The sequence below is a fragment of the Eubalaena glacialis genome, chromosome 2 (genome assembly GCF_028564815.1).
Source record: "Eubalaena glacialis isolate mEubGla1 chromosome 2, mEubGla1.1.hap2.+ XY, whole genome shotgun sequence".
NCBI classification, from domain to species: domain Eukaryota; kingdom Metazoa; phylum Chordata; class Mammalia; order Artiodactyla; family Balaenidae; genus Eubalaena; species Eubalaena glacialis.
Genome location: NC_083717.1, coordinates 1,337,981 through 1,363,307, shown reverse-complemented (window position 1 = coordinate 1,363,307; position 25,327 = coordinate 1,337,981). Strand labels below are relative to the sequence as shown.

At 43.1% G+C, this 25,327-nt stretch overlaps 1 protein-coding gene across 4 annotated transcripts in view; it reads right to left on the bottom strand.

The window, feature by feature from the left end:
• The window catches only part of WAC (WW domain containing adaptor with coiled-coil), an 81,860-nt gene extending 61,439 nt beyond the window's left edge, over positions 1 to 20,421 (bottom strand). For 2 of the 4 annotated variants that reach the window (XM_061177610.1, XM_061177636.1), the window contains exons 1-3: positions 19,628 to 19,992; positions 19,324 to 19,360; positions 17,614 to 17,809 (exon numbers count right to left, since the gene is read on the bottom strand). In XM_061177610.1, the coding sequence (XP_061033593.1) occupies positions 17,614 to 17,809; positions 19,324 to 19,360; positions 19,628 to 19,668 (274 nt within the window). In that variant the 5' untranslated portion in view covers positions 19,669 to 19,992. Of the gene's footprint in view, positions 1 to 17,613; positions 17,810 to 19,323; positions 19,361 to 19,627; positions 19,993 to 20,179 lie in introns of those variants that run through there. The other 2 variants (XM_061177618.1, XM_061177626.1) reach the window with 2 other exon arrangements.
• Positions 20,422 to 25,327: the final 4,906 nt, after the last annotated feature.

Here is a 25,327-nt window from a genome sequence, read left to right as displayed (position 1 = left end):
CACCCGGGGACCTGCGGGCCATTGTTAAGGACATTCGAGAGGGTCTGCTGCCCTGAGAATAAACTGAGGAGTCAGAAGGTAGGAAAGCAGGTTAGGAGGCTCAAGATTATTGGTCTGAGCAACTGAGAGGCTATAGTTTCTGCTTATCAAAATGCAGACGACTGGGAAAAGCAGGTTTGAGAGGGGAAAACGAGCAGCTCAGTTTTGGACACTACAATATAACCATCATAAATAAAGTGTTTCCTGGGATAACAGATGTGCTAACTAACCTAGACTGGAGATTGGGAGGTTAGAGAAGCGACCTCTAAATTGAAGCCTGAAAAACAGGAAGGAATTAACTAGGCAAAGGGGAGTGGGGGACAGACAGTATTCTAGAAAGAAACAGCACGTGTAAGTCACCCATGTGTGACAGATCTCCATTAGCTTCAGAGAACTACAGGAGGGCTAGACACAGAGAGATGCAGCAAGGTGTTCACTGAAACATTTGTGCTTTACCTGAAGGGCACTGGGGAGACAAAGATTTTTTCATAAAGAATGAGCAAATGTGCTTTTCTTAGAAGGTGATTCTGGCTGCAGTGTGGATAATGAACTGGGGAGAGGAGGGGACAGTAGACCACTGCTTTAATTTAGGCAAGAGGGGATCACGATCCCAGCTAGAAAAAAATGAGTAAGATTCACGAGCTATTTCAGAGGCAAGATCTAAGCGAGTCAGTAAGTGGATATTGGAGATAAGGAAGGATAACAGCATTAAGAAAGTCAAGAGCGAAGCAAAGGAAAGGAAACCAAGATGCAGTTAAATGGACAACCAGGATATTTCACCAACACCTCAATGCTTATTCCATTACACAGTAAACCTAACACAGCATTATAAAAAAATACTTACCCATGCTAGATTATTTGCATTTTGAAAAATTCATTTTCACCAAAAACAAATCGCCAAATTTAGGTATTAACATGTACACTCTACTTACATACTTTAAACTTAAAAGACCAGTAATGACTCTTCCCTTAACCTTAAATGGCGCTCTATATAATTTCATGACACCTTTGTTTTATAATTTTGTAAGTATCTCATCTATTAAGTAAAAACCAGAAAAGACTGTATGTTCAAAAGAACATACACTAGAATACATAGAACAAAGAATACAAAGAATAAAGAATACACAAGAATTTCTGAAATATGAAATTAGTATTTCTTCCCTTTTTAAAAGTAAATCCACCAGAAAATGGTATTTGACCAACAGAGTAGGTTTAAAATATTTAATACTCGGCATCTTGAGAGTCAAAATGATTATTTCCCGACAAAGCAAAAAAATGAATACTATGTTTAGTGGGCAACTTAAGACTTAAATTGGAAGCTGTATTGACAAGGTCACAAACTGAATCACTTTTTTACATAAACAAAAATGATTTTTAAAGTATATACCATACAGTGAAAACTTTAGGGCTTCTGTTTATAATAGTCTTGAAAAGGCTCAGCCTTATTTCTCAACTTAAACTTAATGAAGGCAGAGGAAACTATCATGCTGTTCTATCCTTCTCTATATACAGTGATGAAAATACTACATGAACACTGGAGAGAAATATTCCAAAGGTCCCCACACAAACAAAAGAAGCCATACATACTACACTGCTGGCAGGGAGAGAGTTTTGGTTACCATGCAATGGCAGGACACACAGCAAATATCTCAAAGCATAAATTAAAGCACAAAAATTCAGAAGGTCCTCCTGCACACATTTCAAGCCATTTATTTGGAAAGGGCCTTGGAGATTATCAATTCAACCTTGTTTAAAAAAGGGGAAGGAAAAAGAAAGCAGTCAAAAAATTACATGATTTGCCCATAGTCAAAAAGCTAAGAACAAGCAAACAAAAACAACATCCAGACCTCAAGACTGGTGCTCTTTCACCTTACAATTTTCTCACCTTAATCCTTTTTACCAAGTTAACAATGCTCTCTATCTCTTAACAGCATGCCATCCTAAAAGATACATGTATCCAAACCCAAAAAAAGGAACTTCCTTACAATTAGAATCCAGTCAATATTCAAAGAGTTCTGGCTCTATGATTCAACGTTTTCTTTTTTTTAGGTTTCAAATTTGACTTGGTAGTAGTTCTTTAACACGATGCTTTGACATGTGTATTAAAAACCCAAATGCCACCCAATAAGCGTCTTCTGAAATAACACTGCAGAACACAAAACAGAAGGTCCCCATATGCTTCCTGGCCTTCCTCCACTGACAGCAGTCTTAGTGATACTGAAAGGTTACAGAGAGGGAATATCTAGTAGGTCCAAGAAGAGACGGCTAACAAACCCAAGTTAGGCACCACTCTGACCAACAAGCCTGATTTTCTCCACCTGACAGAGGAGAAAGCATGATGATACACTATTCCAACACCACAAAAATAAATTAGTGCTTTTAAGCCAGAAGATAGCTTTTTAAAAACCACACATATCCTTAAGAATAATCATTGAGAGAAAAAATCGGAAAGGTGATAATGTGATGACGTTTAAAAAGATAATAAGCGTTAGAATACACACGTACAGAAACGTAGACGGGAACCTTCAAGCATTCACCTTAAGGAGTCTCCAATGATGAAAACTCTTACATGCACTTAAGTACTCCTCCTTTGAGAGCCTAGAGTATATTCACTCAAATATCTGAGGCCAATTCTTTAATCGTTGAAGATGTGTTTGACTATTAAAAATAACTAATAATTCAGTGAAAATACTGGTAACTAAGGTAGGAGAAAAGTTGGCTAATGTTGTTTGGGTAACACTGTTTCAGATCAAAAACAAAATGGGACTTACGAGAAATTAAGATCCATCTGTTACTATGGCTCTTGATTTTCAACAAGATGTGAATTCAACCCCAAAAGATTTCAACTGAGCCACTGCTGGACTGAAATAGTCTATGTTCTTTAAATGAGTTTACTTTTAAAAGTCATAATTTTACTGTCAAAATTTTACTGTCAAGAGCCAAAGTATGCCATGTTATAGTTGCATTCTTTTTTTGCTGATAAAAAATGATCTTCAGTTAACATTTTAGTCACTTTTAGGAATAAAATCACAACACAATGAATCACTAATTAAAAATAATTAGAGCAGTAATTCTCAAGGGTGAAAGAAATGGAGCACCACATGTGAGAATTTCTGGGCAAGTCTTAATTTCAGTAAGCTTGAAAAACCTTATTGAATATTCAAATATAAGGGAATTTGGGAAAAAAAGACCAACAACCAAAAAAAAAAAAAAACACCCTACAAAAAATACAAAAACTCACCTTATTGTCCTGCCTAAATATATCATAGAAAGTACTGTAAGATCTCCTTAAATAGTGGGTGGTGCATGAATTTAAAAGGATTTGAGAAACGATTTACAAAAGGAACAGTAAAAAAAAATTAGTAAAAAGTCTGTAAAGTTTTAAACGTCATTATTCAAATTAAGTATAGTATATTATAGTTTATCATAAGGCAAATGATAGCAGTCTAACTATCAAGGTGACTTAAAAGAACTGGTAATAATGTGTTGGAATTAACATACCAATTACCATACACAATTTTTTTAAAAGTTTATTTAGATAGTTGCCTGAAAATGTGAATAAACTGTTTGCTTCCTTCATAAACAGTACAAAAGCAACTTCAATCCAACCTAAGAATTCTAGAATAGTAAATGCACCTGAAAGCAAACTCGCTGAGGTTTACTACCACTCACCCGCTTCTCACATGTACTAGGTATGTAAAATGGCACGTAAGTTTAACAGCACTGAGCACCTGCATTTATATGCCAGGCCCTGATACAATTAAAATGAACACAGCCTCTGCCTTCCGGGAGCTGAGAGAAGGCAAACCACGTACGTGAACAATTACAACTCACTGGACGGCAGCTGTAAGAGGAACAGGGTCAAGGAAGGCTTCACACAACAGAACTGGGACCCTGAAGGGTTAAGAGGTTTGCCAAGAAAAACAAGGTGGGGTAGGAGTAGTGAGAGGACAGTTTTGGCTGTGAAAAACACATACAAGGGGGACAAAAGTATCTGATGTTCTAGGACCGGGCAAGCAGTTTCTATACGGCTGTAACAGAGAGAAAGGAGAGGGGGGGCTGAGAAAAGTTTGGACTCTTGGCCACGGTGACTCGGAGGATTTTCAATTCTTCAAATTTTCTAGCTATGCTTACAAGCAGAAACTCTATTCGGAGATGCCAACTTTCCAACGTGAACAAAACAGCGGTTTCTTTTCACCTCAGTGTCCCCTATGTACACCAGGCAGAAAGACCACCCAGGCAGGCATATGAGGAAGCAGGGAGGAAAACTCCCACATCTGCACAGTCATGTTGCTCGTACGTAACGTGCTTCAATTTAGAGCCTCCATGAGGTCTAGGGTTCCTCCTAAACAGAGGAGGAAAGGAAAGGAAAACTTCCCAAGTATTAACCAAGACAGAGAATACTCAAGTTAGGAACGTCCCATGAAACATGCCTCATGAGCAGGAAGGCATGCGGACCTAGAAATCCAAGGAGAGGGTGCACAGCCAAGGACAGGACGACGCAGAGAGCGCTAATGTGTCGGTGCAGATAAATGAGACTCAGAGCTCAGAAAGAGCTTGTAACAGCAGCATGGAGAGGAAAGACAGCATGATGAAAAATCAAAAAACTACCAATAAGGAAAGAGAAATCACTTCAAAGGACTTCAGTAAAAGAACGACTGCAAGGTTTTCAGTGGACTTGGCAACCAAGAGATTATTAGCAACTGCGAAAAGAGAAATCTCAATATTACAGAGAGCAGACGCCATAACAGCAATGGGCTAAATTTAAATTTTAAAACACTAAAACTTCTTAGTTGCATTAGCCACATTTCAAGTATTCAACAGGCACACGTGGCTCGTGGTTACCACACTGGAGAGCTCAGATACTGAACATTTTCAACTACACAAACGTTCTTTTGGACAGTGGCTAACTAACCTAGACTCTCCTTCCCAAATATAAACGTACAACTTCAAACAGCAAAAATATGAGGAAACCAGTAACATGGAGATAAACCAAACCCAGACAGAAAACTTTCTGAGGACACATATTTGACATGGGAAAAACTCGAATATAATATAAAATCTCAAGAGTATTTCTACTGAATCAGAGTCATCAAATTACAATAAGTTATTTAAAAATTAAATCATCCAAAATAAAACTTTCAACAGGTGGACAAAACGAACACAGCTTTCACTATAACTATGGCACCAGGAGAACCTGCCATGGGATTCTTCTCCCCAGAGTACAATGTACTCTCATTCAAAAAGTATCCAAACACCTACTTTTTACTAAGCAAGAGATAAGAACAGAACCAAAACACATCTAACACAAACCCCAAAAGGAGAAGAGTCAGAAACAATTTTTAAAAAAGAGGGGGAGGGTGGCAGGAGGAGGGGAGAGGGAATGACCCTTTCTAAGGGTTATCCTCTGGCTAAAGCAGCCCTAAGCAGAACTACAAAAAGAAAAAAAGACCACATTTAACAAGGAGAGACTGGTGAAGGAGAAATCCTAAAGACTCTCAAGCTGGGGGTGGGAGAGTAGAGGAAAGCGAGACACACACATTGTAATGGGTTAAGCTACCTATGAAAAAGAACTAGGTTTGATGTGGACTTCTCATCTGCAACTACGAATAGTAATCAATTTAGAAGGAGCTTCAAAAAAATTAAATAAAACTTTAAAAGATTCAAGGAAAAATGATTTTAATCTAGCCAAAAGATCATTCTCCATGTCTAGAAACAAAATGAAGACATGTTTGGGCATAGCAAAGCCTCAGATTACCACCCATTAAAAAATAATAGTTATGAATCTTTATGTAAACATAAAGGTAGAACACATAAAGGAAAAAATGCTTTTAAAAAGTAAGAAGTGAAATCAACTATCATACTGGAAAACTTTCTCACCTGTCAGAAAACAGATCAAGTAAACATTAAGAATAAAAGGATTTCTATTACATAGTAATGTACGACAGAATTAAAGAACTTGATCTAAACAGTTCTTTGTACCGAAGAGAAAAATACATTATTTTCAAACATCTCAAAACTATCTGCTGTCATTAAACTATTAACAAGAAAAAAAATCTTAATTCCAAAAGGCCAATAAAATTAGAAAAACAAAAAGCCAAATAATAATTTTTAAAATACCAATTTACAACGTTCATTTAGAAATTTGAAGGCACACTTCTAAATACTCCTGGACTTAAAAAAAAAAAAACAAAAAGGAAAATCAAAACTGAAATCACCTTTAGGCCTGAATTAAAATGAAATCACTCTATAACTCTACATTAAAATCTATGTAGGGCTTCCCTGGTGGCACAGTGGTTGAGAATCTGCCTGCCAATGCAGGGGACACGGGTTCGAGCCCTGGTCTGGGAAGATCCCACATGCCACGGAGCAACTGGGCCTGTGAGCCACAACTACTGAGCCTGCGCGTCTGGAGCCTGTGCTCCGCAACAAGAGAGGCCACGACAGTGAGAGGCCCGCACACCGCGATGACGAGTGGCCCCCGCTCGCCATAACTAGAGAAGGCCCTCGCACAGAAACGAAGACCCAACACAGCCAAAAATAAAAATAAATTAATAAAATCTATGTAATACGAACAAAGCAGCAAAGTTTAGAAAATTTACATGTCAATCTATTCTACATTACCAAAGTAGGAACCAGAAGTTTCTATATTAGTGAAATTTTGATACGGTTCCCAAACAAGATTGTAAGAGCAATAAAGAGGTCACCCAATGACAAATACATGTCCAAACCTATCTCTCTAGATTTGACACCAGAAATCTGTTTTTCCCTCAAAATACGCATATCAACTGCAATCCTCTTTAAATTCTACTTCTACCATCTTAATCCAAATCCTAATCACCTCAAATCTATAGTACAACAAGCAGTGCTAACAATACACGGCTTTATATAATCAAAGGTTGGCTAACGTGCCCCACATCCGCACACAAAAGGACAACCTCAAAGCCTAACTGTACAGCGTGCCCACGTGCGAGGACACGAGGGGAAGACGTGGGTAGTGCGTCGTCCCGAGCTAGGAACGACACGGTGCTGACAAAAGTCCAACTGAACAGCGAGCGGGAGGAGCCACCAGCAGGTCTCCTGCTCTAAGGGGACCAGACTTGATGAAAATGAAAACCAGCTAACACATCAGTTAAACAGTAATTCCCTATGTCTGCACTAAAAATAGCAGTTTGACATTTAAATACTAAAAGGGGTGCCACATTTTAAAACCTGTTCTTCCCAAGAATCAAGACCATCCTTAAATTATGAGAGTCGGTATCAGGGACTCACCCAACTCCTGGTCAAGGTATCAATAAATCAATCTAGCCCAAATCAAACTGACGAGGAAATCTGGAGGGACCAAGTACCTTGGGTCTACTTTTGCAAAATAATCAACACTGACATTTAAGTTACATTACAAAGGAACTACCATACTTACACAAAAATACAAAACTGAGGTTGGTCTACAGCTTTAGACAGTACAGCCTTGTGACTTAACCCTTAAGAATATTCTTCATAACTTAAATGTCCCATGATAAACGAGACTCACCTCTATGCAGAGTATTAAATACGAATGCTTTAAAACCCTGATAAGGAGCCAACAGGCAGCAGGAACACATCGTCACAGAAAAGGCTGTGGGACAGGAGAGAACACCACTTCTAACAGCCTACCTTACTGTGTTCCAACTCCCATGTTTTCCCCAGGGCTTCAATGAATGTTTTCATAAACCACCAGCACATACTTTTATGAAGTTGGAAGAGTCTGGAAACTTATTCTTCACAAATGCGTTATTAAATGCAGAAATATTTACCATGATCTTCTCATCTAAGCCAAAATATTCCAGAACAACATCTTTTACTCGTACTGCTTTCTGGCTACCACAGAGGACGAGTTCTATGGGTATAGTACAGGTCAAAACCCTTCAGAAGACGCCAACCCAACGCCATGCTCTTCGGGCACGGCGCCACGCGATTCAGCAGGAATGAGAGACTAAGCCAGACGACCAGCACTACCTAACACACCCGACACGCTCAGCCTGAGCTTCCTTTAAAATCCAACTACAGCTGACCCCTGACCCACGCAGGTTTGAACTGCACCGCTCCACTTACAGGCAGATTTCTTCCCCAATGTACACATCCCACAGCGCTCCACGAGCTGAAGTCAGCTGAGCCTGAGACGCAGAGCGGCGGGTAAGGACGCTCGACTGCAGAGTCATACACACAACGGCTACGGGGGCAGGGGCTGGCTGGCACCCTAACCCCTACACCGTTCGACGGCCCACTCTGCTCCTCAGGGTCAACTGCAGGAAGGCGGTCTGCTAGCACCTGAGGTCAGCCTGAGCACGCCAACTCGGGTCAAGGCTCTGTCTTCCGAAGAAACAAAAACCAAATGAAGCTTAGCACTGGGCTGTCTCAGGAAAGCCTGACTGCAGGGGAATGAGGGTGTGTGTGCCAGAGAGACTTGATCTAAGTAAGAGCGGCAGCTTCAGATACGACCCAAACATATCCTGCTGGCCTGGCCAGCTGCTAATACCGGTTGAAAACTCCTCTACTTCCCAGCATTAGTTCTACTCTGGAGCACTGGCTATTACATTAGATGCCACAGGATGCTAATTGAGCTATTTAATGCGTAACTGTATACAAATTATACTATTATCTGTGCGCCAGAAAAGAAGGTGACAGAGAAGACAGTTCTCTGAAACTCAAGAAAGCACACAGTATGACCTGGCAAACCACCACTCTGACTTCTAGACTCCTAACGAGAAAATTCACATTCCTTCATGTCCATCTCAGCGTTCCTCCTCTTGTGCGTACTCTCCCTAGGTCTACAGTCTGCATGTATCTAAATTAAACCGGTGTGTATTTAAAAATTCAGTTTTACACACACACACACACACACACACACACACAAATTCAGTTTTCTAGTCTCCCCTCCCCACCCACCCCCATTGCTCTGATTGACGGTAATTCAGATGGAGTCAGGAACTTGTAGCTCTAAGAGCTTCCTAGGCGACCTGACTAGACAGCCAAATTTGGGGTAACTACCCTAAATGTGTGTTTTGGTTTACCCTTCCATCGATCCTAAAACTCTCTCAACTGCAGAGCTCCGGACGTGAGCAGCTAACAAGCTAGCATGGCCCTGCAGCCCCTTCACGTCACTCTCACCCATCAGACCCCTCACCTGGCAAGTGAAATACCCAGGACAGTCCTTCCTAAGGAAGAAGGGAGAAAGCAGCAGTAGCTTGAGACTGGGGCTGCTGGTCTGACACCAACTCCTCATCAGTCACAGCAATAAGAATAAACATAATAACGTACTATGTCACAGTCTGAGCACTTGACTAGATGCTTCACAAGTGTTCCAAGGTTTGTCATTTCCATTCACCCCACAGCAATCCTAGCGAGTGGACACAAAAACCCAGAGCGAGTGACAGGCCTGACGTCAGCACCCAGCTACACGTATCAGCGACTGGACTAAAAGGATAAAAGGTAAGTATTCACATTCTCTGAGCACTACCTAAAAGTACGCCTGGTCAGTCCTCTCAGATTGATACTGCCAACACCAAGTGTCTACTGAATCCACTGTGAAAATATACTAAAGACGAGCCAAATAACCCCATAATATGAAACCATTTCTAATAAGAACTGCAAAGGCTATGTATAGTATCCTTCTCATATGTTATGGCACAAGAAGGAGTCCTATGAAAACTACCGACAGGATCTGAGGCGATTTCATTTTCTCCCTTCTCTGCATTTTCTAGTTTTTCTATAATAAATTCGTACTAACAAAGAAAAATTGTAGTACAAGCAGCACTATACAGTTCAAGGGCCCATTAACTCCGACCCTGACTGGCATAAAGATGCTGTTTCAGAAATCAAGCGGATAAAAAATTTCTTTAGAAAAATAGGAAAACGTGTTAAGCTAAATAGGTCAACAGGGTGATCATACTCTCCAGAACTGTGCTGTCCAATTCCGTAGCCACTAACCACATGTGGCAAGTAGGCACAGGAAATGTGGCCCCCAACTGAAATGTGCTATTAGCGTAAAATACCAGATTTCAAAGACTTTGCACAAAAAAAGGATTATTAAAAAAAAATCTTAATAGTTTTTAAAACATCCAGTGCGTGTTGAAATGAGAATATTTTGGATACGTCAGGTTATATAAAATATACTAAAGCTCACTTCTACTTCAACGGCGCTACTAGAAAACTCGCCTTTGTGGCTCACTTTGTTTCTACTGGGCAGTGCTGCTCTAAGACCTTGTCACTCACGTGCAGCCAACAACATGGCAACATCTGGGATCTTGTTAAAAAGGCAGACCCTTGGGCCCTACCCCAGAACTGCTGAACTAGAAAATGCATTTTAGCAAGATCCCCAGATGTTCAGCATACACACGCACGTTGGAGAAACACTATTCCGGAAAACCACAATTTCATTTCCCTTTCCATCTTGACAATCCCAATAGTCTTTCATCTACCCATTTACTAAAATCTGCCAAGGTGTCAGGCACCGTTCTAGGCAACAGGGATACAAGGGGATAAAATCATCAACAAATTTACTCCCTGTTCTGGTGGAGTATATTCCAGAGGACACGCAAAACCGTCAGTCCTGCTGTAACACTTTTTGTCAAAAAAATGCCAATTTGTTTGAGCACCATTGATTTATCAGGAAACTACCTGAGCATGACGCAGATTTCCCCACTTACCTACAAGCAACTTCACCCGGGAGGAACACCAGCTGCAGCCAGCTGGACCAAGCTACACTGGAGTTCACGGCACAGACACATACGCCTCCAACACCTGCCAGCTACCCCAGCTCAACGTCCGAGTTACGGGTCACATCCATCCACAGTCGGTTACAATCTTCAAGGGGTTATTTCAGCTAACCCTCCTTCCATCAGTTCACAGTAACTCACAAACTGCAACCCTTCCACAAGCTAACTTCAGGTCTTCGTCAAGGTAAAATGCCGCATCTATTGCATCGTTAGTGTACTCCTTAACCGTTTAACAAAGTTGTGCAAGATCTTCGCAAGGCTCCCCCCTTCCTAACATGCCGCCGACAGTGTTCTTGGAGTCCTGTGCCCCACCCACGTCTCCCCCATAAACCCTGGGGTGCACTCGGCACGGCACGGTAACTTCCAGGAACACGTGCTGTAACACAATGACAAGAAGGCGGTGACATCAGGTCACCTAAGTACAAGGAAGGAACAAAGCAGTGGGAAGGACAGGCGATGATAGGACGGCTGTCTGAGTGACCGGAATGGCAGGTAAGGCCTCTGGGAGAGGGTGGCACTTCGGCAGACACCCTGCTGGAGAGATGGCACCAGGGGTACACACAGAAAGATGAACATCCCAGAAACGAGGAGCAAAATGTGCAGAACTCTTGAGACAAGAACAACCCTGCTGCAGGGCCAGTACGGACAGAGCAGCACGGACAAGGGGAAGAGGCCGAAGAAGTACCCTGACGCCAGATTACACCGGGCTTATCACAGGCCTCGGTAAGTAACACCGTCAGGGGAGGGTCTCGGGCATGACAGTGATGTAAGCTGTCATTTTAACTGGACTACTCTGGCTACGTGCTGTGTGAAGCGTAAAAGATGTGGGACACCATTCAAGAGGCTCCTGCAGAGTCCAGGTGGGAGGAGGAGGGAACAACAGTTTTATTTTAAGTACAGACAGTCCCAGACTTACCATGGTTCGACTTAGGATTTGTTGACCTTACAATGGTGTGGAAGCCAACAGGCAGGCAGTGGGAACCATACTTGTAATATTGAATTCTGCTCTTCTCCCAGGCGAGCGATATGCGGTAGGATACGCCCTCAGGATCGGAGCTCCCAGTCAGCCACGTGACTAGAAGGCGAACCACCCCTACACTTACAGCCGTTCTGCTTTTCACTCTCAGTACAGCAGTAAGTTACACGCGATATTCAACACTTTACTGTAAAGCAGGCTTTGTGTTAGACGATTTTACCCAAAATGATTTTGCTCATGTAAGTGTTCTGAGCACATTTAAGGTAGGTTACATGTATTAAATGTAACATGCAATAAACTAGGTACTATAGTTTAAACTATAGTACTTTTTTATAGTACATTTCCAACTTACGATATTTTCAACTTTTGATGGGTTTATCGAGATGTAACCCCACTGTAAGTCGAGGAAGATCTGTACTAAGAAGCGGTTACAGCTGGAGTACAACTTTAAGGTAGAGATAAGGTTTTATGTGCAGCAAAAAGACTCGCTTTCTACTTTCAACAATTAATAGTAGGCTAAATAACTAGATTATATGTTCATCAGTAAAACAGGAATAATCCTGATCGGCCTAATTCAATGGGTTATGGGACCAGGTGAAAAACAATGTAAAAGGGCTTTCAAGATTATGAAGCATCATATAAATTATAAAAAGGAGAGTCTTCATAGGATATACTTTCAAGCTCTAAATAACTGGTTTTGAAATGACTGACAAACAGTATCTCCAGTTCTTAGCACAGGGTCGCAGAAGTAGAGTCCAGGTACAGATGTGGTCCCAGGTACAGAATCTCTACCAAGATACCCCAGCTCATTGCTAGCTCCACTCTTTCCAGCATCAAAACAAAATGGTTCACTACATAAATCAAAAGCATTCTGCACAACAGAATAAGACAAACAGAGCCTCAACAGGAAGACAACCTAGAATACATAAATTTTCTGCAAATTATGGACCAGAAATCCTAAGTATGTTACACCAAGAACTTTAGATACATCTTGCACAACTAAAACAGTTCAACTGAGACTGCCTTAAAAGATCAAAGTAAACCATTCCAAAATATTTTTGATTGTGAAATTGAAATCCATTATATCATAAATACATAATAACCACCTCTTTAAGAATAACAAACAGGTTAAAATGTGATGACTAGAAGACAAACGACATTGTACGTATTCAAATACATGCACAAATGTTTAGAGCATGTATTTCCTAAAATTAAGGAATACTGAAGAGCTGAAGTATTAAAACTGTTTATCCACCAACCTTACTCTGTTCCTCTTGAAATGGAATACCTATTTCCTGTGGTCTTTTTTAACTGACCTATGGAAACCCAATGCAAACCTACCTGCCTAGTTTATTACCTTACTACATATACACTGGACCAATAAAAATAGATAATACTTACCTATTTTCACTAGACAGAAAAACACTTAATTCAAGTATCAGTAAATTTTAGATTCTGTATGAAATTTCCAAGTTGCTTTGAAAACAAGCCTCTGTATACGAGGGCTTAACTTGAGAAAAATGGCTTCTTCCTAGTAAAACTGGCAAGCTTTCCCATTAAAACTTATTTTTAAAAGTACACTAACATGATCATCTGGTCTAGAACTACACACACACACACCACACCTACACCCACACCCACACACACAGTACCACTGTCAATGCCCTGATGTTGATACCCTACTATAATTCATTAAGATGTATCCAGAGCATTAAGAGGATACAAGTGAAGTCATCTTTATACTAATTTGTAATATAGTAAACACCCACCAAATAAAGTTCAAATATGCCTGAATGTTTCATCTCCAACAGTGTACACAAGTTACCAGAGTAGAGAGGACTAATTTCTAGACTCATCTGTCACTATGGGTTCCTTCCATAAAAGTAAATCTTCCCTCATCTGTAACCTGTAATACAGGGATACTATCCGTACCATCTACCTTCCAAGGTCAGTGAGGATCAAATGAGACTGTTCATTTTATAGCACTTTCTCACATTACAAACGCACAGCGTATTTCCTTTTATTCCAAATGTAAAGTTATATGAATAACTGTAAGACCGTACTGTGCAATTTTCAGTCTATTATTTAATGTGAAAATACTAAAACATTACTAAATTATACTTTAAAAACTATAAAAACACCAATTATCCCCAAATACTCCCTACTGAACAATTCCTTCAAATGTTACAGTAACCGTCATTTGACAATTGTATTAAATACATTTCCAAATTTCTCCAGATATAGCTAAATGACAAAAAAAAAATAAAAGCTTTCATTATGCAGCTAAAAACTTTAAAATCTTTAGAAATGTAACCACTAAGGGCAATTTTTCCTTTGTACTCAAAGGTATTTGAATGCTAACTAAAAAGCTATGCAAAATCACTGTAAGTCCCACAAATCAGGGAACTGATAAAGAATATTTTTCAATTAACCAATTGAGCTACGCTATCTCCCCCAAAAAGATGTTTCTAACAAGTATGTTTCTGACAGTTAATTCTTAGAGGGATGATGAGAAAAATGGGACAACCCCCAAGAGGCTGAAGTTTTGTGGAACAGCTTTACAGAATCCTTGTAAAGATAGCCTTCATTCCTAAACTCATTTGTACTATCAACATTCTTAAAGTTACTTGGTAAAATTATCCTCAGAACTAGTTTCGTTAAAGAAAAACATACTTTAACGAAATGGAAAGAGTTTTAAAATTCCACAGAAGTACAAGATCATCCAGAATTGTACTGTCATACTTCTGAGGTGGGGGGATGTAAGCCGCACCTTTAAAAACGTGTCTAAACTATAAAAACAAATCCAGTGTACCTTAAGATTCTTGTTTTTGGTTATTTTTAAACAAAAGATATTTTGCAGATAGGTCACGGAATATATAAAAATAACTTATTCCACAAAGTTAAACAACCTTCTAGGTAAGTTATAATGTCACATAACTTCCCGTAATTACGACAGATAATCTACATTCCCTTTCATAAATCCTACAGGATAAAAACCTCTAATTCTTTTAACTGCACATACTAAGCTGGAATAAATCCTTTCTAGCTGCAGATTTCTGAGAGTGACGATCCTCCTCAATCCCTGCTTTCTGACTTTTTATGATGTACTTTAAAGTCATTTTATATATTACTCTGAATTGGCACTTTTCAAGGAAATCCAAGGTACCATGGAAGAAATCTAGTAAATTACTGAAAAAAAATATGCTGTGATGTGGACAGATGCCAGTAAAGCCCCATTTGTGGGGGGGGGGGGGGTTCACACATCTTTAAATTAGGTAGTTATTAAAATTATTAGATTTTTTAAATCCTAAAATAAAAATCAATTTGAAATTAGTTCAATAAATATAGTAACCTGTTCTTACATTAAGCTGTTACTTACAAATGCTGAGTGCACAGATAATCCAACTCACTTGCATTTCACTTTGGATAATGGTTTTGCCTGTTATGTGAACATTTATCTAAATATATTTGAATTCATATTTATTTAAAGATAAAAATCTCAGGGAATAAAAATGCCTGTAATAAAATTACATATTCCCTTTAAAATCTCAGTTTCAAACTCTCATTAGCAAGGGAAAAAAAAGCACACCTGGAGTCAAAGTATAATGACTAAATATATCAGTATTAACTGAGGAAAGAATCACCACTTCACATCTTTAAAACACAGAATTAACATCAAAGATGCACTCTGAGCTCAAAAATGTATATCTGATTTTATGGTATTCATTATTATTCCTACCTAGCGTAAAGTAATATGGTAGCCAGGTATATAAGAGACGATACAGTCAGGGATGAAGTTAGTATCAGTTAAAAGGCTCCAGAGAAAGAAAAGCAAACAGCTAAAAAAGCAAATCAGAAAGTGGGGTTTAACTGAGCAAGTGACTAGATCAGAAAAATAAGTTTCTTACAAATGCAGCTAAAGAAGCATCAGCAAGCAGATGCAAATAAAAAGGAAACTAACAGCAAACAAGAGATATCTGGACTACACACAGGAAGGAGAACTAAAATCAAAATGAAGAAAGAAAAAGCACAGAAAAAGCAAGCAGCTAAACCACCACCACCAGCTCTCCAGAGTCAGAGCCTTCAAGGCCAGGATCACATCTTGGCATTACTTCCAGGAATACCACACAACTGTTGACACACAGCAGATGCCCAATGTTTGCTGAATGAATGAGCAACAAAATGTTCTTGGGATTATTTCACCTGTAAAAGAATTTACCAGGCATGGTTCACTGTAAATGTATGAACGCATTTACAGAAGTCAAGTTTCCTAGAGTACTTAAAATGACCTCCTTCCTGGATTTGGGGATACATGATAGATTAACCAGATCATAATCACTAAAAGAGAATCTGGGATACTTATCCATAAGGAGATGAGGTGCCACATCCTATTTAGTCACAGTCACCAAAATTTTAAAGATAAAGCAAAATACAGTGCAAACAGTACTGCCTTCTAAAAACTAACATTTGAAATGAAATCCACTACAGAAGAGTGGTTGGTAAAAGAATCATCTCAGACTACACAAACACTATGAAAATTTACACACAAAATTAAAAACGTTAATAGTTTAAGTAATTCTGTCCAAGAACTTGTAACGCTAAATAACCAAACCCATCTACTGTTACTTACAAACAAATATATAGTTTATCTGTGTAAGCACCACAAAGCTATACTATAAGTAACGGAGAACTATATTCCCCTCCCGTTCAATAATCATCCAAATATTCCATCTCAATGCAATCTTCTGATCATTATTAATTCCTCCACCCAGTAGTTATATACAGAGACGGCCAATGTTTCTCAATATCCCATCACACTGAGTAGAGCTGACTTCCACCCTAGGAGGCAAAAAAGAGAACCAGAAGATGCAGAATTTTTTTTTTTTTTTTGAAGTAAAGCAAAATATTGAGAAGCTAGCTGAAAATCAGACAGAAAGCCATGTGAGACTCCACCGAGTTTCCTTAGAAGTTTATAAAAGCACAATCAATAGGGTATATTTATTTCGAACACATTATCTATTAAGCAATTTAAGATCTTATAGCAGGGAAAAATAGAGATTAATTGTCTCAGCGAAATTGGTTTATCCCTCAATGCATCCTTTAGACATGAAATCTGATTATTTTGGTAAATTTTGGCCACATTAAATCTGAAAATAGTTAAGAGTTTATTAACTTTTTTCCTCAGCCTTCCACCTACCACAAAGAACTTGAGGCAAAGGAATAGCTGAAGGGTAACACCACTGGAGCTAACTTTTAACAAGGTGAATATGTGAATAAATATAGAAGTTACATTAATAAGATCCTAGGGAACAACAAAAATCTCATTTAAATGTTCACAGCAAAAACTTAAGAAAAACTTTCTGAATCACAAATGATTTCTTTAACCTGTGAACTGTCTCAAAATACCTACTAAATTTTTAAATTCGTACTTTACCATCAGGAGACACGGCTGAACTCCTTAAAAAAAAAAATTCAAGCAGAAACAAGGATCTCAAAATAAACCAAGCCAAATAAACTGAAACCTTTACTTGAAGAGGCGAAAGTTCCTTTCTTGGAAAAACGTCCTGCACTTCCCTCACCATTCATAAAGCACTTGTAGGCTACAAGCATAAATGCATTCTCTAATTATCAGCTACTGGAGTCCAGTTTTGGATGCTCAGGTCAGCACCTGTTATCTCTACATCACTTGTTTGGGAATCAAATAAATTAATAAAAATAAAATATTCTGATGACATAACCAGGCAGTAATGTCTGCAAGCTAGAAACATGACTAACACCTTTTGTTTTATACAGAATTATCATGAAAAACAAACATGTGAAAGTTTCAACAAAAAAGCTACTCACCACCATCCCTCTCTCTAACTCTGTGAATATGCACATTTTTGGCCTTACTGTGACCTGTGCTGTCACTATATTTGTTTTCAGGACTATCAGATCTCCGCAACATTTTATTTGGTGGTGAAGGATCTGCGGCGTCTCGCATTTTTTCATGTCTGTGATCACCGCTACTGGGGTGACTCTTCGATGAATACTTAAGTGCCTGTAAAACATCACCCCCCCAAAAATAAGAGAATTAAAACCTTGAACTCAACTTTCTGGGTTAGTTCTACTGTAAAACTTGGCATATTAACTTCATTCAGTTTTATGAATTTGTATCAAGAAAATTAAAATTTCCTTTTCCAATTCTGTCTTTCAGTTATTCAGACAAGACCTAAATGCCTAAGAGTTACTGTAAGGCCCCTCATAAAAATCAAAACACCACGTTCAAAAAAAGAGATCCACTCCACTCATTACCTTGTAAATACAAGAAATCAGACACTTTGGTAAATTAACTCAATAAATCTTTCTGGGAATTAGAAAGTTCAATCTAAAGGAGAGTACTACCGTCATCCGTTTTTGCTCTGCAACTGCTACGCTAGACACAAAATATAAGCAAGCATGCACAGGTTTCTGCAATTCAACAAAAAACAAAAGCATCACTTTCTCCAATTCTTGGGTTCACGCACGTAAAGCATTTGAGACCTGACTTCCCTGCTCTTGCAGGTGCGGGAAATAATGTTAAGAGGCAGAAACGCTGGCTGGTATTTCTGACCTATCACAGCGGAACTTAATGGAACTCCCTCACAACAATGTATCTGAGACAACCACGACATGGCAGTCTTTCAAAGCGCATCATCAATTATGCTTTGGAGGGCCCGGCTCAGCAGGGTTTGACCTCTGACTTATGCAAACTAATGAACACTGTTTTGCACATCAGGGGGCCTAGGGTTTTTAACTTGGGCTTTTAACAAATCATGCTGGCCAGTAACACAACCGTCAGCTTAGAAACCTGCTCTCCTACCCGGTAAGGGATCAGACGCAGAAAGTCGTTCCTCCTAGTGTCATCTGAGCGCTGCCAACCATGTCTGAGACCCGCCCCACCGCCGGAACCAGGGGCCACTTCTACCAGGACTTTTTTTTTTTTAATTACAGGTTTACGCGCAGCTGCCGCAGGCACACACTAGAAACACCTTCCTTACTTAGAGCGGCTGCCCCAGCACCCAAAGACCTCAACTCCGGCAGGAACAAAAGCGCCATCTTCCACTAGCAATGCACTTAGCCGCCCCGAAACCAAACTGCGAAGGGAGAGCGCTCCACCGCGCGCCCAGGAGTCGCAAACCCGTCGGCAGCTTCGCCCCGGCCTCGCGCCTACTCTGGACACCCTTCCGGCAACTTCTCGTCGCCCCGCTACAAAGGAGCGTGGCTCCAGAGGCCCCCGCGCCTCGCCCCACCGAGTCCCTCCCGCCCAGAGGCCCAAGTCCGGCCCCGCCCGGCCGAAAAGGGCTCCGCTCGCCACGCGGAGCTGCGCTTCCTCCAGTCACCTGTCAAGATGAGCGCCCACACCTCGCCGGCGAGCGCCGCGGGGGCCGAGCGCAGGCTGCGGGCGCCGCGGAGCCGTGGCCCCGAAGGGCCTGCAGCGGCTCGCGAAGCCTGAGCTCGAGTAGCGGCTCCTCCCTCCCCGCCAGCCCCGCCGGCCCCGCCGGCCCCTCCGGCCCGCGCCCGGCCCGTGGGTACCTGGTAAGGCTGCGCGTCCCCCCGCCGGTCGTGACAGCTGGAAAACAGGAAGAGAGGCGGCCTGAGGCCGGGGGCCCCGGCGCCCCCCCCCGCAGAGCCCCCGGAGCCCGCCCGCGCGCACACGCACACTCGCGCCCGCCGCCCGCCCGCCCGCCCGCCCGCGCGGCCGCTCCCCCTCCCGGCTGCTCCGGATCAGGGTTAACAACAAAAATGGCGGCGCGGCCGGCCCAGATAAGGAGCAGCCGCCCCCCCGCCGCCCGCCCCGCCGCCCGCCCCGCCGCCCCGAAACGAAAAGACGATTTACCCATCACTGAGTCTCTGCTGTTTCCTCGCATACATTACCATCAATGCCCGGCCTGTGAGCGTGTGTCGGGGACGGGGAGCGGCCGCGGAGCCGGGCGGCGGGCGGGCGCGCAGGCGGCGGGCGGCGCAGGGCCCGGCGCGCCCTCGGCGACGCTCAGCACCTCCCCGTCACTGGCGCCGGCGCTCCCGGGCCATCCCCTCCGTCCGCACCACGCTCACGCTCGGCTCGGCTCGGCTCAGGCCGGGCAGCGGCGAACCGGGGGAGGGGGCACCAAGACGCGTCCGGCTCGGCCCCGCGCGCAGCGACTGCCTCCTCCGCCTTCGCCTCCTCCCGCTCCGCCGCCGCCGCCGCCGCCGGGTCCTCCTCCTCCGCCGCCTCCTCCTCCTCCTCCTGCCGCCGCCGCCGCCGCCGCCGCCGCTGGTGCCGCCGCTGCCGCTCCACCAACTACATCCGGGCAACTCGGCCGCTGCGGCCTTCGGAAACCCTCGGCACTTTCCGCCGCGCCCCTCCTCTCCCACCCTCGCGCGCTCCGGAACGCCGCCTTCGGCAAACCTCGGCTCGCCGCGGCCCTCCTCTTCCTCCGCGGCCTGGCTCGCCTCCTCGCGACCCGTCCGCTCTTTCCGGTCGCCGCTGGGGGCCCGCACGCGCGCGTCCGGCCGCCGCCCTTCCACTTTAGGGGTAGTCCGGCTCGGGGAGCCGCCCGAGGCTGGTCCCGGGGGCCCCGGGGCGCGCGGGGCGGGCGGCGCCTTCGGGAGGAGGCCGGTGGGGCGCGCGAGGAGCCATCGCGGACTTAATAAGGGCGGCTGCGCTGCTGCGCGTGCGCCCGGCGGCGCGGGGCGGGGAGGCGTCCCGCAGGAGCGCGCGGGCCGCCGCCCCCGCCCCTGCGGGCTCCGGCCGGGAAGCCCCTGGTTGGGCGGCGGGCGGACGCTGGCCCAGGCGCCCGCTCCGCGCGCGGGGACGCGGGCTGCCCCGGAGGCCCGCTCTTCGGAGCAGGACCCGGGGCCTGCGCGGCGGCCTGGGGCGGGCAGGGCGCGCCCCTGGGCCGTCGGCGTCTTAGAAGTAAGTCACCGCCGGAAGCGCGGGGCGAGGGCGGCGTGCGTTCCGGGTCACTGCGCGGAGCGCCCGGAGCCCGTGGGCTCTGCGCCTCCCCGGGTAGGGGGTCCGTGGGGGCAGAGCGAGCGCCGCCGGGGCCGGTGATTGGAAACGCGCGATGCCCCTGCACGCGTAGGGGAGGGGGGGGGCCTTGGAAAAAGTGTTGTTTACTGTTTTCCACCCCTAGCTGCGCCCTCCCCTCCATCTCCTTTCTTCGTTTCCCATTTTTCTCTCTTGTGGCTCCTCTTCGCTCACGTGCGGTCGCTTGGAGGTTCTGCATGTGAATGGAGGCCTGGGGAGTGCTAAGGGAATTGCTGTCAAGGGAATTTGGTAGCGCGCTCCAGGCACAGCAGGAGCGTTGGCACGTTGGGAGGGAAAAAAATCAACTCTGTCCCCCCAGCTAGGCTTTCCTGGACGGCGGTGGTATCCAGGTGGTTTTATTTCTTCTTCTGTTCTAAACTTCTTGTAAGGCAACACTGAATGAAAAGAAGTGTAATAAACATACACTAAACATACAATAGTTTACATGGAAGAAAGAGGCAAGGTAGGAAACAAATCAGAAGAAACAAGGTCTTTCCAAAGAACTGATTTAATTGGTATCCAACCAGTTACATTATGGTTGGCCTAACGAAGAGGTGGAACGATGCGGGGAAGAAGGCCCAGAAATCACAGCTGATGGAAAAAGAAATAAAAAATAATTACGTAGCCTTATTTGTCACATCTACCTGTCAAAAGCTAAGATTAGTGCCGTTTGGGAGGACTAGTAAAGTCCACTTAAGGCCCACCGAAGCTGTCAGTAACTAAGAAAAAAACTGCCAGTGACTGAAATGAGGGAAAAAAAAGAAAAACCGGAGTCTTTTAAGTGCGGTTTCTAAACACTTTTGTGACAAGTACGCTGAAGACGAAAGACATCAGATTGGAAGAGTACAGAAAGTAATACATAAATCTCATGCAGAAACTTTTTGAAAGCTGGCAGCAAAATTTATTACTAATTTCTTGTTTGATGATTACATGTCTGCTGAACTTGTTATATACTGTTTCATCAAAAGCGGCAAACCGGGCTGAGACACGCAGCAAACAGCTCTAGGCAGTGTACAGTCGGTCCTCGTTATTCGCACATTCCATGTCTGCGAACTCATCTGCTCACTGCAATGTATTTGTAATCCCCGAATCAGTATCCACAGGGTTCGTGGACGTGCGCAGTGAAAAATGTGACTTGCCTGACAGGCACTGCTGAGGTTAAAGGAGACGACACTCAGCCTTGTTATGTCAGCTCTTGCGCTGTAAACAGATGTGCTTTTCACAGTACATACAGTGTCATGTTTTTAGCAATTTTTTTGTGCTTTTTACTGGCGGCTTTCGTGTTTTAAGTGCCTCCACACCCCCACCCCAGGCGTAGTGCTGAGCTGCTGTATAGCATTCCTAAGCAGAAGAAGGCCGTGTTCTTGGTGGAGAAAACGTGTGTCCTGCATCGGGTTCATTTAGGTTTATCATTAGTGCTCTTGGCCATGATGAGGTCAGTGCTGATGAATCAACAGTACATTAAATAAGATGTCTAAACAGGAACGCACATAAAGTTATGTATCAGTCAGTTGACGAGAATGTGACCGCAGGATCTTAGGAACCTAACCCTGAGCTCCTCCAGGAGCAGTGTAGCGTTCCCGGTGACTTTATAGAACACAGCTGCCTCAGATAACGAGAATCGACTGTTTACTAAAGGACACGTCTAAATGTTACCCGCATTTTTTAAAATCTCATCTCGTCGCCTACTTTAGATTCCGTTATCTGTTGCTGTGAGTCGTCCTTTGGAAATACTTTCCATCCTTGCCTTCTCCCTCCACTTTACATATCTCACCCACAGCCCTTCTCAGTTCACTGCATGCTTCAGGAAAACGTAACACCTTGCTAACTCTGAAAAGAGCTCCCTGTGTTCCTCACCCCCCTCCCACTAACTTCCCTGATCTGTTTACCCTGCCCTCTTCAACAGCTGTTTAACCTCTTCTAAACCTGACAGTACATCCCCAGTCCTTGCTGTGTTGCTTCTTGTTTCTCTAAGATGATAGACGGAATCAGAAATCTGTAACAGCTCTGGCCCACGCCCACCTTGCATCTACCAACCTTCCTCCTCTGAATACACTGCTAGCCTCCATAACTGGATGGATGGTCAAAATTCCTGTCCAAGACCAAAATTGCCACTTTTGCGTTGAGTCCCATTTTACTCTTGGAATTGTCCTCTTTCCTTAGCACATTTTCCGCTCTCAACTTGATCGTTTTTGTCAACTTGTAAAGATTTTAATAGCTAAAATCTTGATCATATCTCCCTCCAAATATTACCCCATTGCTCTGATCTGTTCTCCTATACAGAAGAACTTCATTTGCACATCTGCTACTCTCTCTTGAACCCGCAAGTCAGACTTGATCCCCAGACGCCACTGAAACTAAGGCTCCGGATCCTCGGGAGCCTCCACGTTCTCAAACCTGATTTTCGTTTCTCAGTCTTCATCTCACTCCACCCGTCAGCAACGTTTGACACAGCTGATGACTTACTCTCTTCCTGCTGAAGCCCCCTTTCTTGCCTGCCAGAATTCCATTCTGTATTTCTCTCTTGCTTCTTCCTAAATGACTGTTACTTAGTCCTCTTGCTGGTTGCCCTCTTTTTCCAGCCTCTAAATGCTGGAGTACCCCAGGATTCAGATCTCACAACTTGTGGACTGTTTCTCCTCTCTGTTCTTTCTCCCTCAGCAGCCCCATCCAGATCTCTGGCCAAATGAAACCCATGTTTGAATCTCCAGCCCACACCTTTCCCCTAAACACTAGACTCGCACTTAACTGCCTACGTTACAGCACTGCTTGAATGTCTAATAGGCATGGCAGATTTAATATAGTCTAAACCAGACAACCTCCGTCCCACCCCCCCAAAAAAACTGTGATTTAGTGTTCCCTATTTCATGATATGGCAATTCCATTCTTCCAGACTAAAACCTTTGGAGTCATCCTTGATTCTTTCATACCTCACATCCACTCCATCAGCAAATCCCACCAGCACTATCTTAAAAATATACCCAGAGTCTGATCTCAGCTCACCACCTCCATCACAGCCACTCTGATCCAAACCGCTGTCTTCTTATACCTAGACAATAGCAAAGGCCACCGAGCTGATCTCCCACTTCTACACTTGCTTCCACGTCATCTACTCACTCACGGCAGCAGTCAGGGTGATCGCTTTGAAAGTCAACATCATTCCTATCTTAAAGCCCACTGATGGCTTCTGTCTCACTCAGAACAAAAGCCGTGGTCTTCCATTCTTACCGTGGTCTGCAGGGCCCTGCGTAAACCGCTCCCGCCCACATTACTTCTGGTTTCACATCCAGTATGACATTTTTGCGTGCTCAGTCTTTTCCCACCACTCCATCCTCCACTTTCCTCCACTACACCAAGCATGTCTCTGTCTCAGGGCCTCTGCACTAGTATCCTCCTGCCTGAATGCTCTTCCCCTTGGTACCCACTTGGCTCACACTGTCACTTCTTCAGGTCTCTGCTCAAATCTCTCATCAGAAAGGTCTGAACTCTGAGAACTATGTAAACAGCACCCCACCACCATCTCTCTCCCTTACCTTGCTCTATTTTTCCTGTACCACTTGCCACGTAATATGCTGTGTATTTTGTTTATTGGTTGTCTCCCACTAGAATGAAGGTTCTGTGTGACATAATCAGATAAATATTTGGTGAGTGAAAGAATATTTACCTACAAAAATATATACAAAGAAAATAGCAAAATATTGTAATTCTCACGAAGAAAAAGATACATGGGTTTATTTCTGCTTGCTCTCTTAAAGAACAATAGAATTGTAAATTGAGTCCTGCTGTCACAAATTAAATGGGAGTAAAGCTGGATGATTCCTAATACTCGTAATATATTGTAAAAGGTAACATTTGAAAATTTATATAAATTTGCATATATAGCAAATCTTACGCAGACTACTTGCATTTCTGTTGAATGAGAGATCTCAAATTTGTGAATGAGCAGCAAGATCCATATTTCAGCCAATAAATTAACACACATCAACCATTATGGGGGAGATCTATCAGCCGAAACGCCATCGGTGACCCTGATTTTAGTGTGACCCTATTGGTGGAGGAAGAATCAGAAAGTCACGTCATCAGGCCTCTAGTTGTAAAAGAGACTTTAAAAGGTTTGCTAAAATTTTTAAAGAGTCACAAAATAAGAATACATTCTCTGAAATTTTTACCAAGTGCTTTTCCTTTCTATCTTTTTTCTCCTTGCCCTTCTCTCAACTTGGCACAGTTTAGTGTTTAAAAGCATGGGTTTTGGAATCAGAATGACATAATGTGGAGCTCTGGCTACATTATTGACTGGCGAGCAGTGTAACCTTGGGCAAATTGCCAGAGTCTCAGAGGTTATGCTTCCTCATCCCTAGAATTGACTTGATAGAGTATAGGGCTGTTTGTAAAAAGTTAATGAACTTCCGTAAATAATTTAGCAGCACGTGGCACATACATAACTCCACTGCTGGTGGATATCATTCATTCATTCAAAAAAAAGCGTTACTGAGTTTCTGTGTATCATGTCTTGGGAACATAGTATTA